Genomic DNA, 17,846 nt, shown 5'->3' on the forward strand with positions numbered 1-17,846 from the left:
AGCCCCCCGTGGGCCCGAGGGCCTGCCACCTGCCGCCCTGCTCTTTCGGGCCTGTGCAGGGGGCCCTCCTGGTCCCACCACAAGCCCTTGGGCTCCGTGAACATGTCAGGCTGGCCCCCGCTACCAGGGCCTATGTCTGTGCTGCCCCTTCCCTCCCTGCCCGCCCCCCTGCCCCGAGTTTCTCCTCCTCACCCTCTGGGGCCTGGTGAGGACACCATTTCCTCCAGAAAGCCCTCCTACCTGCCAGGGCGAGGCCGGGGGGCCCTGGTCTGCACTGCCTCAGCCCCCGCGCACCCCTGCTATCACGCGGAGCTGGAGCCTTCTGTTGCTGTGTCTCTCCCCGACCGGGCTGCGAGCTCCTGAGGGTCGGGCGGCCCTGTCTAATCACAGCACCACCACCCCCAGCACAGCAGCTAGCATTCATTTGGGGCTCAGGAGACATTTACTGAATGAATCAGTGAATGAACAAGGAATGAGGCCAAGACCCCAGGCCCCACCCCTCCCAGGTGCCCTGGGACCATAGCCTCTTTATCTCAGCATCTACCACGGGGCTCGGCACACAGCACCAGACAAAGAGGCCCACACGTCTCTCGAGCATGGAAGGGCGATGCCCAGAGAACAGGAAACTTGCCCTCCGTGCGTAAGAGGTGGCGTGACCGTGACAGTTACAGGGCCAGGGTGTGCAGAGCAGGGAGAAACGAGCTCACTCTGCCTGGAAGAGGGTGGGAGGTCCCACCCCACCCCGAAGTGTTCACCGTGCCAGGTCCCACCCCACCCTGAAGTGTTCACCGTGCCCCTTCCGGTGGAGGAGTGAGAACTGAGCGGAGGACCCCGGACGGAGGGACAGCTGCATTCAGGGGACTCCAGAGGGCAGGGCGGCCCGCCCCCTCCCACGCGGCTTCCGCGTCCTCTGCCGACTGGACCAGGGCCCGGCCTCTTCAGCTCAGGGACCCTGCGACCCCGCGACCCCGGCTCGCAGTTCAAGCCCAAGAGGACCTCCAGATGGTGGGGGGGACCAAGGCACGCAGACGGGCCCAGGCCGTCTTCTGAGGCGTGAGGAGCCGCCTGATGAAACTGGCCTCCTTCCTCCGCCCGCTGCTCGCACCCTGGCCCAGAGAGGAAGACAGCAGGTGTGCACCGAGGCCTCATTGTTCCCGGGAGTGACTCACTCGTGAAGCCTGGGGGCCGTGAGGTGCCGCCAGGGGCTCCCATCACAGCCTCTCTGCCCTGCGGCCCAGGCTGGGGAAAGCGCGGGCATCCCCGGGCCGTGCCCCCTCCCCACCGGGAGCGGGCGAAAGCCCTGGTCCAGGGGCCTGTGTCCCTAAGGGCTGCTGTCCGCCCCGAGTCCCTGGGAGGCCAGGGTGCGCCTCAGTTTCTCTCCCTCTAAAGAGAAGTGACAGGACGCCGTGGGTGCGTGGTGGCCTTTATTACTGGCTAGGGTGGGCGTGGGGGCGCGGTCGGGCACGGGTGCGGCTTCCAGCTGGGCCAGCTCCTGGTCTGCGGCGGGAGTCGGCCTCCGGTGCTGGAGGAGCCCGGGAGCCGGGGGTGTGCAGGGCGGGGACACAGCGAGGAGCAGATCCTGGGAGAAGGAGGCTCGGCCTCCGAGGAGGCTGAGGCTCTACTTCCAGCGCCCGGTGACTTTGGCCTTCCCACGGGTCTTGGAGCTGCAGGAGAAGCAGGGCCCAGTCAGACAGGACGCGGGGCAGCCCTCCATGGTGGGTAGGTGGGGGGCGTGGGGGGCTGCTGAGGGCTGCCAGGGGCAGGGGGCCACCTGGAGCTGCCTCCAGAGGCTCAACAGGGCAGCAGTCTCAGGCGGGGGGAGTTCTTTGACCCTACAGGAGAGGAGGAAGGGGTGGGAGGCCTGGGAGACAGGGAGGAGGGGGGAGGGGGCAAGGGGGGGATGGAGCTCGGATGCTCACACTTTCTGGTTGTCATTGATCCTGTTGCGGAGAACGTTGATCTGTAAGAAAAGAAGGAAAGAGAGAGTGACCCCGCCAGCACCCACTCGGCTCAGGACCCGGCTGGCCTGGGGACGGGGTGGGCAGGACCAGCGGGCTGAGCCGCTCTCTTGCCTGGCGTCCAGGACCCCACACTAAGGCCCCGGGCCATCACGGTGAGAAGTGAAGCGGCTGCGTCCCTGGTGAGGTCCCCACCACCACCTCCACCGGGAGGCCTGGCCCGTGCATCCTGGTCCCCCCATCGTGCTCAGTGCACTGAGCTGCTGCCTCGAGGCCAGAAGTGGCAAGACCCCACGGCTGGAACCCCAGGAAGTGTCTGCTCAGCCCCAGTGAACCCTCAGACTCCAGAAGCACCAGCCAGCCCAGCGGTGGGCGCTGAGCACCGTCAGAGGAGGCAGCGGGCAGGCAGGTGAGCAGGACGGGGAGGGGCTGCGGGCAGCAGTGGTGTGGGGCTGCGGACGGGCCGGCCGGCTCACCTCGTATTTCTGCTGCTTGAACTTCTCCTGCAGGTCGAACTTCTCCGCTTCCAGGTCGTAGATGCTCTGCCACAGCTCCTTGGCCTTCTCCCTGCACAGGCCGTGGGCGGGCGGCAGTAAGGAAGGGCCCTCACCTGCCTCCCTCCTGCTCCTGATCACTCCCCATCCCAGCCCTCCTCCCCTCTCCAGGCCTGCCGAGGCCCCCCACCCCGGCTGACTGCAGTGTCCGGAACTGAGGACGGGGCACCGGCGCCGCCAGGACAAAGCCCCGAAGCGCGGAGGTGGGGGGCGCCCCGACACCGTGCGCAGGTGGGGAAGGGGAGCGGGGCTCTGCTGCCCCGTCCAGCCCGTCGCGGTCCCACCAAAGCCGCCGACGGAATAAGTGGGGCGGCAGCGCCCCCTGGTGGCTCAGGCGAGCCGGTGCCCCTGCCCTCCGCCCGACGCCCCTCCCTCGTGGGTGCAGCCCCAGCGTGCGGGCCGCCACCTCAGCTGGTCTTCGTTCAGGTGATCGATGGCCAGCACCTTCCTCCTCTCGGCCAGAATCTTCTTCTTCTTCTCCCGCTCCGTCTGCCTCTTCCCACTTTTACGCTCCGTCTGGAGGGAGTGAGAAGCAGGGGAATGGGTTAGAGAACACCCCCTCCTATCCCCGCACCCCCAAACCCAGCGGGGACAGAGGCTCGGCCTTGCAACCCCCGGGCCAGCAACTGCCTGGGCTCCCCAGGAAACAGACAGGTGGGGGTTCCCTGGACCCCTACCTCCCCACATCTCCCCCCAACAGCCTTCCCCTCCTGGGGCTCCCCAAACTACGAGGAGGAGGAGGGTTTGAGGACTGGCACCCACCTGGGCCTGCAGAGCCAGGACAGCAAGAGGAAGACCCAGAGAGAAAGATGCAAACAGTGACAGAGACAGGAAGAGGGGAGGGCACAGGGACACAGGCAGAGACACGGGAAGGAGAGGGACGTCTCCTCCGCTCAGAGAGGGACGTCTGCGTGCCTCGGTTCCCCCCACTCGCGGGCCACCTTAGTTACTGGACGTGCGTCCGGGGTGGAGTGGGGATGTTGGACAGCAGGGCCCTGCTCGTAGGGTCACCGTGGGGCGCAGGGGCCAGGGGGCTGGCCCAGTTCTGAGCTGGGGACTTGGAAAACTAAGAAAATGTTCTGATGTGTCCACTGCACAGAGAAGATCAATTTCCCATTTCTCCGCCCCTGGGAACGGAGTATCTGGTGGGGATGGGCACCAGCACTAGGACGTGGGGGTGAGCTCCCAGGAGCAAACCAGCCTGCGTCCAGGCAGCACTTAGCCACGTTCCAGGGTAGCCCGTCTGACCCTCTCAAAGCAGGCAGGGTGGACATTAACCCCGTTTTACAGATGAGCAGACTGAGGCTGCAGGATTGCATGAGGCCACACACGGTGGATGTGAGACGGGGCACAGGGCCTGCCAGCTCTACCAGCCAGCGTGGGGCTAGGGCTGGGAGGGGCAGTGGTGTTCCGGGCTCTGCCCACAGCCCTCATCCCAGCAGCCCCTCCCAGGGAAAGCCAGCTGGGCGAGCGCCAGCTTCGGGTCTGGCGTGGGAACTCAGTCTCGCAACAGCGGCTGGACATTTCTTCCCGGGATCCCGCGCACAGGCACTCCTCACGACACGGGACGTCTGGAGGCCCCCCACCTTCTGGATGTAGCCTCCAAAATGCATCATGTTAGACAGAGCCTTCTTCTTCCGGGCCTCGTCTTCCGCCTTTCTCCGGTTCTCCTCCTCCTCCCGGCGGGCCCGCTCCTCCTGGTTTCCGGCAGGGAGGGAGTGGATTAGGGGTGGGGGCCGGACACCCTGCTTCTGGACTGGCGCTGGCGGTCTTTGTGGCCAAGCAGACTGTCCTGAGGATTGAGGGCACTCCGGGCATGGGGCCTCGTGCTGGAGTTTGTTGGCCGGGGACACGGGACTGAGCGAACGGGGTCCCAACTCCTGACAGTGAGGCCCGCCACCCCCAGGCCAGGAGCATGGGGCCCCAGGGGTGGGCGGAATTACCGAGGCGGGGCCCCTGGCAGCAGCACAGGACGGGGGCTATGGGACCTCAGCTCCCGGGGGGCGCGCTGTGCAGGGGTGAGGGTGGGGGGGTCTTTAAACGCCCAGTGCATTTCGCCAGTGCCCAGGGGGTGCTCGCCATCCCTGACTGAGCCCCCGTCTGCGCATAGAGGGCCCGGCGGGGGTCACGCACGGCCAGGCGGGTCTGCCGCTCCTTCTCCCGCTCCGTCCGGATCCGCTGCTGCTCTGCCCGTTCCGCCCGCCGTTTCTCCTGTGGAGGGAGCGCCCGCTGTGGGACTGACCTCAACACCTGAAGAATGTCAGGTGGGCTTCTCCGTGTCCCCTGAGTGCCCCCCCACTGGCCGCTGCCCTGTGCTGGAGACAGAGGCCAAGTCCTGCTGTCGGGCAAGCAGCACAGGAGGTAGAGAGGAGAAAGGAATCCAAATAACCTCTTGTCCCCAGGAGAATGGTTTGGGATTCTGGAGGTCACGCATCTTCCCTCCGTTAGTGGCTGGGTTGTGTGTGTGGGGGGGTGCCCGGTGGGAGTGAGGTAGGGGGGCAGAGATGATGGCTCAGCTCCAGCCCTCTGGGGGGGGAGGGAAGAGACCATGGTGCTGGGGCCTCAGGGGCTCTTGCTGGACCCCATTCCCAGCCACCGGGGGAGGGGGCCCGACACCCACGATCCTGTCTTTGAGGGAGACCAGCTCCTCCTCCTCCTTCTTGCGGTTCTCGAAATGCGCCTCAATCAGCGTCTGCAGCTCGTTCAGGTCCTTCTCCATGCGCTTCCGGTGGATGTCCTGGGTGGGGGGGCGGGGCTCAGAGGCTGCCCACCTCCCCCATGCCAGGGGGGAGGGGCCTGGGTCCAGGAGAGCAGTTGGGGCCGGACCCAGGACACTGTCAGGCACTGTGTGCCCCCGCCCGTGACCTCCCCTCCGCCAGGAGGTCCTGAGGTCTCTCCCAGGGGGCCTGCCCTCCCCAAGCCCCAACTCACGTCGAAGTCCACTCTCTCTCCGTCGGGGATCTTGGGTGGCACCAGGTTGGGCATGAACAGCCTGGTGGGCAGAAGGAGGTGTGAGCACCAAGCCCTCCCTGGACCAAGGGGCTGCGGTGCTTGGGCGGGCAAGGTCCTCTCCTCCCTGCAGAAACGCGGCCGCCGCCACCCGGACACCGGCACGGTGACACCAGCGTGGCGTGCACACAGGAGCCCCCAGGCCGCTCAGCACCAGGGTCCCACGGCACCCGCACGTGCCCTCACGTTTACCCACAGAGTAGGAACCAGTCGTCTCACTCAAGGAAGCCGAGACTCTGAGACATAGCGCCTGGCTCACAACCACCCAGCCAGGAAGTAGAGAGGCTGCACGGGTGACAGCTTGGCTGACCCATGGGACCTCCCCAGGAGCCCAGGAGGCCGCGGCGGTCCCCACCCCCTCCCACACTCGCCGTGGGACTCCAGACCCCGGGCGCTGGGCCTTGGTTTCCCGTCTGCCTCATCTGTGTGGGGCTGAACCGAGACGCTGCAGCGCTCACACCAGCGGGGGAACGGGGAAGGGGCTGGACTGTCGGGCTGGGCTGGTTTCAGACCATCCACTCTAGCCGGAAGGCACCGCGGGGAGACGCCTGCGTGTGCGGAGGCGCCGCCAGCTGGCGGCGTTGGCATTCCCGAAACCCCCATCCCACCCAGCACCCAGAGCTCCCAGGCAGGGTCACGTGTGTGGCAACAAGTTGCCCTGTGTGGCCCTTTGTGACGCTCTGAAGCCACACGCCGAGGCTGACACACTTTCACTGCTTGGCTCCCCTGAATTTTCTTCCCTCTTCCCCACCCCCCGGTCCCCCCTCAGCCACTGAGGATGGAGTCCCAGCTCTCCTGTGGGGTCAGACAAGGTGTCCACCCAGGGCCACAGCTAGTGCATCATCTTCCTCTAGATGGACATAGTGCTGACGGGGGCAGGGCCCGGAATTGGTGATGGAGTGTGGGTGGACTTCAGCCCCCATCCCCCCCAACCCCACACACCCTGGCAGCAGACGGCAGAGACTCTTGTGCAGTGCACAACCTGTAAAACCATACGTGGTGGTCTATGCCCGCTGTGCCACCGTGCACGGCGGTCCTGTCCCAGTTGTCCTCCCTCATGGGCCCTCTGCTCCCAGGGCCTCACCACTCACCTGGGCTTGGGCTTGTACTCCTCCACTGGGCCATCTGGAGAGAAGGGAAGCACACGGCCACGGGGTCAGGAGGCCTGGATCTGGTCCCACTCTGCCCCTGATGAGCTGGGCACCTGTGGGCCTCCGTTTCCCCATCCACCTGAGTCCCTCCCAGCCCCGGGTTGCAGGAGCACCCAAAGAACTAAGCCGCAGGGTTGCAAACCCCACACTCCCTCTCGGGGCTGCTCCCCAGGGGAGTCTCGGGGGACGCACGCACGCACAGCCCTCTTGTTCAGCAGTGCTGGCCTCACAGTGAGGAGGGGTCCAGGGCACGGTCCCTGGGGGTCCTGGCCCCAGAGTCCCCTCCCGAGCCTCTGCCTCCTCGCTTGCCCCCAGACCTCCTGGCGGCCTGGGACCAGGAAGCTGATGGGGCGTGACCCCAAGACCCACTGGCTGTGCCCCTCCAGAGGCGTGACTGGGGCCACCTGGGCCCCTGGTGAAGGCTGCCGGCCAACAATGACCGCAGCAGTGACCCACCCCATGGACCGTCCATGCCTGGGATCTCCTCCCCCAGACTCCCCACCCTCGAGTGGTTCAGCCGGGCTCCAGGCGCCTCGTGTGTGGACGTGGCTGTGACCACTGCCCTGCCCTGCCTGGGCCCTTGGACATCGCCCCTCTCCCCCGGGCGCCACCGAGGCAGCTCCTCTGCAAGGAGGAGCCCAATCTCCAAACACGCATGGTCACCGAGTTCTGTCCTGCCTTCCCCAGCCCTTCCCCCCCCTCCCTGGGGTCTCCCCCAAGCTGCTGGAGGGGCTCCCCGGCCCCCCAGCGCCTCCTCCCAACGCCCAGCGGGCCTCACCTTCAGCCTCTTTATCTTCCTCTTCTCCACCTTCTAAACAGAACGTGAGAAATCAGTAAAGGTCCTGGTTCCGAGCTCAAACCCCTGCCAAGAGCCTCCCTGCAACAGGTCCTCGGCCAAGTGTGCCCTGTGGGGGTCTGGGGTCCGGAACTGTCTGTCTGCACCTGCCCTGGGCCCAAGACCACTGGGCACCAGAGGGGCACGTGGCCAGCGTTTACTGACAGGGCGACCGAGGGCTGAGCCCCGACAGGACGAGTGGCCGCCCAGGCTGCAAAGCTCAGTCCAGGTGGATTTCTTGCTGCTGTAGGAGTGGCTCTGGGGCTCTCGCCACCCCGAGCTCCAGGACAGAGCCCCTCGCACCCTCACCCCCGGGCGGAGCCTTACCTTCAGTGTTGGTCTCCTCAGCGTCAGTCCCGCCTCCAGCGTCTTCTTCCACTTCCTCCTCCTGTTCTGGAGAAGTGAACCAGACACAGTGAACACGCTCGTGCTGGCAGGCAGAGCCCGGGGCGGAGGTGTGGGGAGGGGGCCAGCGACATCCAGGTTCCAGATGAATTTGGGGGTGACTGATGTGACACGATGGGGGCTACTCTGTTCTTGGTTTAAACCAGAAGTCCGCAAACTATGGCCCAATCTGGCCCCCAGACTGTTTCTAAATAAAGTTTTATTGGAGCATGGCCCAAGCTGCTTTCACGCAACAACAGAGTTGAGTGGCTTCCACAGGGACCAGGTGGCCACAAAGCCTAAAACATTTACTATCAGCTCCTTCTCAGGGGCCTGGAGACCGGCTCTGCACCTGGAGGCCTCTGGGAAGGCCAGGCGGGAGCTGGGCGGCACCAGGGAAGGGGTTGGGGCTGTCTGCCGGGCTCTTTCTGTCGACTCCGCCCCCTTCCCCACCCTGTCCCCCGATGCGGCACGACAGGGGTCAGGGGAGCGCCTGTCCCGGGCTCAGACCCTGGAGACCCTTCATCTGTGTTTGAAAGAGACCAAAGCAGGACTGCGTGTGGGTGGAGGAGCCGCCCCGCATGTGGACGCATGTACGGTCCAAAGAGTCAGGGGGTTTCTGTTTTCATCCACTTGCTTGGCAGGGTGTAGACCCCGCCCCAGTCAGGCACTCCGAGTAGATAGACACATTCGACAGCGTGGCGCCAGGCACAGGGATCCGCCTGCAGGGGCTGCTGCTGATGACCTTGACTGAGGCACTACATGTGGTGGCCTCCTGGCAGGGGGGCTGGAAAGCCTGGAGGTGGGGGGGGTGAGGCCAGCACAGAAATGTTCACATCCCCTGCCTCCACCCCCGGCCTCCACCCCTGGCCTCCATTCCCCGCCTCCACCCCCTGCCTCCACCCCCTGCCTCCACTCCCTGCCTCCACCCCCAGCCTCCACCCCCTGCCTCCACCCCTCGCCTCCACCCCCAGCCTCCACCCCCAGCCTCCACACCCTGCCTCCACCCCTCGCCTCCACACCCTGCCTCCACACCCTGCCTCCACCCCTCGCCTCCACCCCCAGCCTCCACCCCCTGCCTCCACACCCTGCCTCCACACCCTGCCTCCACCCCTCGCCTCCACCCCCAGCCTCCACACCCTGCCTCCACACCCTGCCTCCACCCCTCGCCTCCACCCCCAGCCTCCACCCCCAGCCTCCACACCCTGCCTCCACACCCTGCCTCCACCCCTCGCCTCCACCCCCAGCCTCCACCCCCAGCCTCCACCCCCAGCCTCCACACCCTGCCTCCACACCCTGCCTCCACCCTCAGCCTCCACTCCCTGCCTCCACCCCCAGCCTCCACACCCTGCCTCCACCCCCTGCCTCCACACCCTGCCTCCACCTCCTGCCTCCACCCCCAGCCTCCACCCCCTGCCTCCACACCCACCTCCACCCCCAGCCTCCACACCCTGCATCCACACCCCCTGCTTCCACTCTTGTTCTAGGTCTGAGTCCTCTCTGAGGCCTGGAGAGTCCTGTTCTTTGATCCCTGCAGGACCCTTACCTCAAAGAAGATCCTTCCAGAAGGGGTGAGAGGGGAGGGCTGGCTAGCAAGGACATGGCCAGGTGTGGGGTCCACCTTCAGCCCATCTTGTTAACACCTCTCCCACCCCGTCTGATGTTTCAGTTCCCACCTCGCCCAGTGGGCACCCAACACCCCCAAGGGGAACGCCCCAGCTGCCCCCGCATCCTCAGACGTCACTACCAGAAAGTTTCCGCTAAAATTCAGTCCGAGTCTGTGCCCCCTACCCTGCCCCGTCCACATGCAGCCGTGCACACTTGCAGGCTGACATCCCGTCCTTGCTGCTCGGGCTATTTCCAGTCCCCCAGCTGCTCTCCCCATGATTCTGTCCCCAGGCCCCTCCCACCCCGGCCACCCTGCCCGGGGGCTGTCCCCTAAGAGGGCGGGGCCAGCACAGAACACTGTGTGTGCAGCGGGGCGGACATCGGTCCCCTCTGGATCCTGGACTTGGAGCGGGTGGGGGACTGGCCAGCCTGGGTCCCTCTCGGGAAGCACGGAAAGGGGCAGTGGCCCCGGCCGCTCCACAACGGTCCCCACCCCAGTGCAGGCCCCTCCTCATGGGGGCAACTTGGGACGACAGGGTGGGAGCACAGGGACAGGCAGATCTGCACCGCTGTCCCGTCCTCTCTCCGGGCTTCCTCATCTGAGGTCGGGGAGCGGCAGCCGCGAGGGGAGAGGCGAGACAGGTTAGCCTGGGGGCAGGAGGACGGGGCAGGCGTGGACGGCGCATGGTGGCGTGGGTGTGGGCCGTGGAGCCCAGGCCCTGGCCCACCAACTCCTAGACCCGCTCCGGTGGCTTCCCTGAGCCTCAGGGGTCAGCAAAGGGGAAATAGCTGCACTCCCTTCTCGGTGATGCTTGGCTGTGCCTGGGCCCTGGGGGGCACTCAGGGTACCTGGTCACTTCCTGCTTCCAGACCCCAGGGCTCCCGTCTCCCTCTCGCGGGGACAGAGGCCCCAGAGTGGGAACAACGCACTATTGTCAGACCCCTCCACATCCCGACCCCGAAGGAGCCTCTCAGGGACCCACGAGACATCTCCAGTCTCCAGGAGAGCCGGGCACAGGGCAGACTTGGAAGGAAGCGACCCCATGCAGGGAAGCACGGCCCAGCACTCCCGCTCTAGGAAGGCCGACGGCCCGCAGAAGGACTATTATCTCCTGAAGGAAGCAGAGGCCCTGGGATTGTCCGTCCTGTGGGCTTAGTGACACCCTTCCAGACCTCGCTCTCTTGGTCGCTGGCAGCCGGGGACTTAGCTACCAGGGAGCCGGGTGTGGTCCATTCACTGCAAGCAAGGCAGACGCTCCAGGGACTCAGACCACCAACGCAGTGGAGAATCATTTTGTTAATTCACAGCCAAATCCTAGTGTGGGTAGCAGGCAGGTTGGTACCAAATCCAGAGTCTATGGCTCAAACCTCATCCCCCAAAACCTGTTGTCAGGAGCTGGCAAATCCTCCAAAGCAAAGGAAAACCCACCGTATGGAGAGTCTGCAGGAAACACAACTGAAGGTGGAGCTAGATTTTTGATTCAAAAAATATTCAGATAGCCTCTGATGTGAGTGGTGCTCCTTGAGAACTGACTCCCAAGGCCCCCCCCCCCCCGCCCGGGTTCTCCTGTGAGTGTCTCTGTGTCTCCTCTTTGTCAGGTACCCCTGGAACAGCCTCAAATGCAAGAGGCTCCCACTTTCCCCAGAAGACTCGGGAACAAGGGTCAGCTCCCAAGCCCCCTAGTTCTCTCCCAGAGACCCTCCTCCTAATGTCCATGCACGATGTGCTGACATGATGCTTTTGAGGGTCCGCTGAGCCTCTAAGGGGCAGGATCCACCCTTCCCGGGGGCAGAAGCCTGAGGGGCCCAAGGGCTATGCTGGGCCAATTGGGGGCACGGTAGGGACAGAGAGAGGCCTCTTGACCACTGGCATGTGTCAAGTACTCAGGAGGAAGGGAAGGTTAGGTGCTTGCAGGCAGAAGGGGCACCACGCTGAGGAGAGGACCAAGATAATGATAATGATCAGCAAGTAGGAAGGGCAAAGATCCGAGGGTCAGAGTGGACCCTCGCCAGGTAATAACGTCTTCGTGTCTACAAGACGTGCCTCAGATACCTGAACACCTTCATAATCTCATTTGATAAAGCATTAAACTGAACGTTTTTAGGTGTGATCACGGTATTATGGTTATGTTTTTTAAATAGTGCGTATCTTTTAGAGATTCATACCGAACTAAGTAAGCGTGGGGTGCTGTGATGTCTGCGGATGATTTGTCTGCTCTAAAATACTGGGCAGAGATGGAGTAAGTGAGAGAAGATGGGCTGTAAGTTGACGGTTGTTGAGCTGGGTGATGGGTGCACGGGGGGTGCATTATTCTATTTTTGCCACTTTTATGTGCATTTAAAACTTTACATGGTAGAAAAAAATTAGAGAAAAAGAGCAAAGATAATTAATTGGAAAAAAAGCAGTGATTCCCTGTGAACCACCTGGTGGGCGATAGAGACAGGTTTAAACCTTTTGCCCCAAGACCTGAGCACCAGGGTTCGGGCTGATCCCAGTTAGGAGCTGGGATTGGTGGAGGGTCTTTGCTCAGCTGAGAGCGAGGGGCGGGGACAATGTGCTCCCTCCACGCCGCCCCTCCTTCCCACCCCATCCGTCCCCCATACCTTCCACGGCTCTTGCTCCGGGGATGAGGTGCGACCCCAAGAGAGGAGAGAAGAGACCATCAGTTTCAAAGCAGGCTGTCCTGCCCAGTGAGCGTGGGGCATGCGCTTACCTTCCTGCTCCCTGCGGTGCGAGGGGAGATGCCGTCAGGAGCACAGGGCACGCTGCACACACGTGCACACACACACCCACCCCACATCCACACACCACACCCTGGCCTCTTCCTGAAGATGACCCCGGTTTTTGCCCTCTGCACTGGGTTCTGGCATCCGCCCGCTCTGCCCACCCGCACAGCCTGGTCTGGCCCAGCCTCCGGTCCAGCTGCCTCTGACCACCCCCAGGAAACCTGGCTCAGCTGCTGGTCCCCTGCGCTCTGTCCACACCCCTCCACCCGGGGTCCAAGTCCAGGCAGGCGGGCGGGGCCCCTCCACGCAGCCCCCCAGGCCCTCCACGCCCCGCAACCAGGAGGGAGGTCTGTGGGGTCCAAGCCGTGCCGGCACTCGTGTCACTCCTGTGCACCCACTCCCCTCAGGAGATGACTGCGTGATCGGCCGCCAGTGTGTACCCCCTCCCCGGCGCTCGGGACAGGGCGGCGCAGGAACAGCGGCCTCCCGGGGCAGTGATTACAAGGGCTCTGAGGTGGATTCCTGGGGCACGGTCGCTCTGTGGCCTCGGGGTCCTCACGGAACCTCTCTGGTCCGTTCTCGGGAGGCCCAGCTCCCGGCAGGAGCCCACTGCCCTGGGAATGGGGTCTTTACTGCCAACCCCGCGGGGCAGCCCAGAGGCACACGGCTGGAAACGAAGGGGTGCAGCTCTCCCCGGGCCCCCAGAGGGGCACGGCCCCTGCCCACACCCCAGCATCTCCCAGGCCAGGTGCACGGAGGGGAAGGCCCCCCAGCAGGACCCCGGTACTCACTCCTCGGACTTGTCCACCGCCTCCTCCACGTCCGACATGGTCTCCGCTTCCCTCCAGAGAGAGGAACAGTCAGCACGGGCGGAGGGCCGGCCTCCCGGCTCTGCGAGAAACGCTGGGCCCGGTGTCCACCCGAGACTCTGACCACCGCCCCTTATCCGCCCGTGATGGCAGCAGAGCCCGCTGCCTCCTGTGGCGGGGGCACGGCAACACCTGCACCACGTGGTAACCATCTGAACCCCCGCTCTAAGCTTCCCCAGCCTTCCCAGCCTCGCCCAGCGACCCGGGGAGAAGCACTGCCCCATCCACGCAGTCTCCCCTGGGAGCGGCACAGCGTGGCGTGGATGGTGACAAGGCCACAGGAAGGAGAAAACCGGGGGTGCAGCTGACACCCCGGACGGACCTCCAGGGAATTACTCTCCCTGGGGGGAGGAGAAGCCGAGGCATGTGCTTCCACCTCTATAACATTCTCGAAACGGCAGACTTGTGGAAATGGAGAACAGATTGGTGGTTTCGGGGTCGTGGGGAGGCTGGGAGGGAGGTGGGCGTGGTAGGAAAAGGCACACGAGGGACGATTGTGGTTCTAGAACTGCTCAGTATCTCTGGTGGTGGATCCTCGGGCCTGCACAGGCTAAAACGGAAGAGAATTTCACGCTCACACTCACACACACCCACAAAGTCGAAGCAGAGCGGGGAATCCGAGTAAGATCACGGATGGAGCTTCCACGTCCCGGCTGTGATTTGGACCTGGTTGTGCAAGTGTTACCGCGGGGGACACTGGGCAGTGTGTGTGTGGTTCTACATCATTTCTCACAGCAGCATGTTTATCTACACTGGCTCAATAAAAAGTCCAACTCAATGGAGCTTCTCTGGGGAAGCTCTCGTCTTGAGATTCTCCCCTCACTGCAGTAGGAACAGAAAATCAAGACTCTCCTGTCAGCTGAGCATTGGGGCAAGTCTTCCCAAAGCGCAGAGTGCCCGCATCCTGGCTGCCCGGCCCAGAGGTCTGTGAGGACCAGGCTGACACCGAGGAAAGCGTTTTACTGTCACTTCCCTGCAATGACGGGGAGAAGCCAAGGGGGGGGTGGAGGCTGCCCGCACGGGACTGGGGGGCTGATCTGGCTTTGAACGCTGGCTCCATCTCACATTTGCCTGTGACCTTGGAAAGGTCGTTGACCTCCCCACACCTCAGTTCCCTCTTCTCCGAAGGGGTGATGCGAGGCTGCTCCTGACTCTGCCCCACTGGCACCCGGCGCTGCAGCCACCAACTTCCGGCTCAGCCTGCGGTGACAGTGGCACGGAGAGCGGCGCTCACGCCCGCATCCCCTGTCCCCGCACACCCCACTGTCCTGGCCGAGACCCACCCCAGGCACCCATCTGCGGACACGCAGTGAGCCGCAACTCTGGCGGGTGGCGTGATGTCCACCGCAAGGCAGCCCCTCTGAGGCCAAGAAGTTCTGAAGGAGCCTCTGCCCCGCGGCCCCTCTGGCGGAACACCTCCTCAGACCCAGCACCGCCACAGCCTCGGACTGGCTGCTCTTCTGAACCTGCCTCAGTTCGTCCAGTCCTGCTGGGTCAGGGCGAGCGCTGCAGCGAGCCAGACCCCCCACCAGCCCCCTTCGCCAGCCCCCCTCGCCAGCCCCCCTCGCTGGAGTCGGTGGGGCAGTGAGGGCGGGGCCAGGCACAGGGAGCTTTGGACAGAAGCTGGCTGCCCCAGGTGAGGGTGGCAGTGGGTGAGAAAGAGATGTCAGATGTGTAGGGTGTCCTGAGAAGACACACCCCAGAGGGTCTTCAAATGGGGCCTTGCGGGGAGAGTGGCAGGGGAAGAGCCCCCAGCCCAGAGTGGGTGGGGGTCTGGCAGAGGAAGCAGTGCCTGGAGCCCCAGGGAAGTAGCCAGAACCGGTGGCCCGAGAACTGGGGAGCCCCTCCCTGAACCCCGGGCGGAGTCTGTCACCTCGGCGCAGGGGAGGCCTCCCAGGGAAGGTGCGTGGCCAGACTGGGGCTTGGGGTCTCTCTCTGCTCTCCCGCCCGCCCTCCCACGGGCTCAGAGCCATCGGGCACAGCCCCGGAGACCGCCCCCTGCTCCTTTGAGTGCCGTCCAGCTCCTAAAAATAGCCTGCCGACCATGGGAAGGGGAGGGCTTTCGGCAGAGAGGACGCAGCCCAGACAATTGTTCAGGGGACTGGTGACAGGAAGGCAATGGGCCTGGGCGGGGCTCCAGCTTGGAGGCAGTCGAGAACCCGGCAGGCGAGGTACCAGAATGCCCACACCCGGGCCCCCACCTGCCACCGCAGACTGATTTCTAGCCGGTCTCCCTCACAGCCAAGAGAGTGGGGTCACATTTCTTGGGGAGTAAAGCAAAAACGATAGAAGGCAGAGAGAATGCTGGCCATGCGGTCAAAAGAGCTGGGTTTAAAACCCAGTTTTTGCTGTGTGACCTTAGTTAAGTCACTTAACCTCTCTGGGCCTCAGTTAACCTGTCTATAAAACAGAGGAATGGGGGTCCCATCCCTCAGCCCTTGTCCCCAGCCTTCAACTGGAATCTTCCTAAGCCTGCAGCTGTTAGCCCACCGGCAGAGCTAGGCCAGGGTACGGGGGGAGTGGGAGGGGCAGTGGGCAACTTGATCCTCTCAGATTCCTCTTCTGCCCCTAGAGAAGGAGGCCTTGCCCTATAAGACCCGGGTCAGGGGAGGAATTCAGGAGGTCAGGTGCTTCCCAGCTGCATGAGGACAGGAATGTGCTTTGAAATTCCCCGTGCTCCAGGCGGTCCCTTTCCCAGTCTGTCCTCAGCCTGCCCAGGAGAAGAGGGAATGGTTCTCCCTCCTGAGCTTAGAGCAAGCGCTCTCCCCGGGGGCGTATGGAGGTGGATGGGGCAAGGGTCACACTCGCAGGGACCCTGGGGTGGGGGGCAGCTGGACTCAGGGTTAACCCTCTAACCCAGTGAGCTGGGTTCACCCCCCATGAAGGGGTCTCCCAAGGGGGTCTCTCCCCATTGCTCAGCCCGTGCCCTGCCTGGGGAGGGGTGCAGTCCTGGGTCTGGGAGGTCAGATGAACCCCGTGTCTGCCTGGAGGGGCCTCCAGGGGTCCCTGCTGCCTCAGGACAGTGTCTGAATGCCGGGAAAAGAGAATTCGGCCGCAAGGACTGTTCTGACTGATGCGAACAAGGCCTCACTCTGCTCTCTGGGGATCGAGAGGGACCCCTTCCCTGGGAAGGCTCAGGGGCCCTCTGCCTGGAGGGGGAGCCCTGTGGGTTGGAGGCCTGGCAATTATCTACCCCTCCTACCGATGAGGAAGCTGAGGCCGGGGGAAGGAAAGCCGCTCACCCAAGACTTTCCAGCAAAACCACCCTTCGGTGACAGATCCCAGACTCAAACCCAAGCCTCCAACCTCTCACTGAGGGCCAGTTAAACTAGTCTCAGGGTCCTGTCCCTGCAACACCTCCTCGGAAGCACCCGAGGGAACGGGGCCTCCCCCAGCTCTGACACCCTCTCAGAGAGGACCCGGGGACTCAGGACAGAAGGGCCAGGCCACAGGACACCCCTCCGCTCTCCAGAGTCTGCCCGAGCCTTACCCAGAGCAGGAGCTGCCGAAGACCGGTCCTGCGGCGTCTGCGCGGCCTCGCAGGGTCTGGGCGAGGGCAGGGGATGGAGAGGGCTTTAAGCAGACACGCGGTTGGCCTGGGAGCCAAGCCCCGAGGTGGAGGAATGTGCGGCAGGAGACAGCCTGGGGGGGGGGGCGGCGGGGGCAGGGGGAGCGGGGCTGCTGGCTGCTATTTTGGCAGGTGCCGGGGACAGGGCTGAGGGAACATGCACCCCAGGCCATATAAGCCCATGTGGTCGTCCAGCTGCTCAGATAAGCTATTTAAAACCAGGACAGATAGGCAGGGGACAGGAGGGAGAAGGCATGTAACACAAACCAGCTGTCCCTCCTGAGAATCCCAGTAAAGTGGATGCCAGTGGCGGGGTGGCAGGCTGGGGGCAGGGCCGGGGGCACAAGGCACTTTGTCAGTCTCCGGGCGGGGGTCTCGGGAGCAGAAGCAGGGCTTATCTGCAGCTCGACTGAAGTAATGCTGTGGATGAGGACGGCTTCCAGGCTACTGGCTGCTTCTGGCAGGATGAGCAGCCTTGTGGGGGAGGCAGGCTCTGCTGGCCTCAGTGAGCACATCTGCAGAGTGGGTCTTCTCCTTGACCCCCCAAGCCACGTGGCAAGCCCTCCTTACTGCGCAGGGATTAAACCCAATACAGGAGGTCAGATTCAAGGTCACACATCCAGCCAAGAATGAGGGTTCTCCTCAAAGAGGCAGCTGGTTGAGTGAAGGGGCAGGGAAGACGGTTGACGTTCACGCCACTACGGCTTTAAAGTTAGGCAACACGGGACCATGATCTGCTAAACCCACTAGATTACAAGGTCCGTGAGGCCAGCGCCCGGGGCTTTGGTGTTTGCTTGCACGTATGCGGCTGCCTTGAGAGCCACATGCCGCGTCCACCACCGACGTCCTTGAAAGGGTCCTCCACGTGCTCCTCACCCACTCTGCTATCAGACTTGCCCCGTCACTCAGCTGCCACTGTCCTTCCATGGTCCCCGGTGGCCTCTGAGCCCAGTGGTCTGAGTCCCCACCTCCAGGCTCAATCCCTGCCATGTGGCCCTTTACACTGCCAGCAGATCCGGGGCGGGGCAGGCTGAAGCCACATGCCTGCTGCCGGCTTCCCGGGGAACAGGGACGAACAGTGAGCAGCCAAGCTGTCGGGAAAGAGGGGGGGTGCCCCATCACCCGCTCTCCTGGTGCAGCCCACCAGGACCTAGCCTTGCCTTGTGTCCTGGCCTGGAACCTC

General features: G+C 64.0%; 1 protein-coding gene across 2 annotated transcripts; it reads right to left on the reverse strand.

Annotated features, from left to right (window-relative positions):
* Window positions 1–1,411: 1,411 nt before the first annotated feature.
* On the reverse strand, window positions 1,412–16,710 carry TNNT2 (troponin T2, cardiac type). Of its 2 annotated transcripts, XM_057544571.1 has the most exons (15): window positions 16,586–16,710; window positions 13,018–13,063; window positions 12,214–12,224; window positions 10,074–10,098; window positions 7,835–7,905; window positions 7,451–7,483; window positions 6,613–6,646; window positions 5,444–5,504; window positions 5,133–5,249; window positions 4,646–4,723; window positions 4,099–4,209; window positions 2,919–3,028; window positions 2,435–2,525; window positions 1,920–1,960; window positions 1,412–1,664 (listed from the first exon to the last, which is right to left on the reverse strand). In XM_057544571.1, the coding sequence occupies exons 2-15, from the start codon at window positions 13,053–13,055 to the stop codon at window positions 1,619–1,621; spliced, it is 867 nt and encodes a 288-aa protein (XP_057400554.1). In that variant the 5' UTR covers window positions 13,056–13,063; window positions 16,586–16,710; the 3' UTR covers window positions 1,412–1,618. The 2 variants fall into 2 exon arrangements, with proteins under 2 accessions (XP_057400554.1, XP_057400549.1); XM_057544566.1 differs by lacking the exons at window positions 10,074–10,098; window positions 12,214–12,224; window positions 13,018–13,063; window positions 16,586–16,710 and having other exon boundaries at window positions 7,451–7,480; window positions 7,835–7,946.
* Window positions 16,711–17,846: the final 1,136 nt, after the last annotated feature.

The sequence above is a fragment of the Balaenoptera acutorostrata genome, chromosome 1 (genome assembly GCF_949987535.1).
Source record: "Balaenoptera acutorostrata chromosome 1, mBalAcu1.1, whole genome shotgun sequence".
NCBI lineage: Eukaryota > Metazoa > Chordata > Mammalia > Artiodactyla > Balaenopteridae > Balaenoptera > Balaenoptera acutorostrata.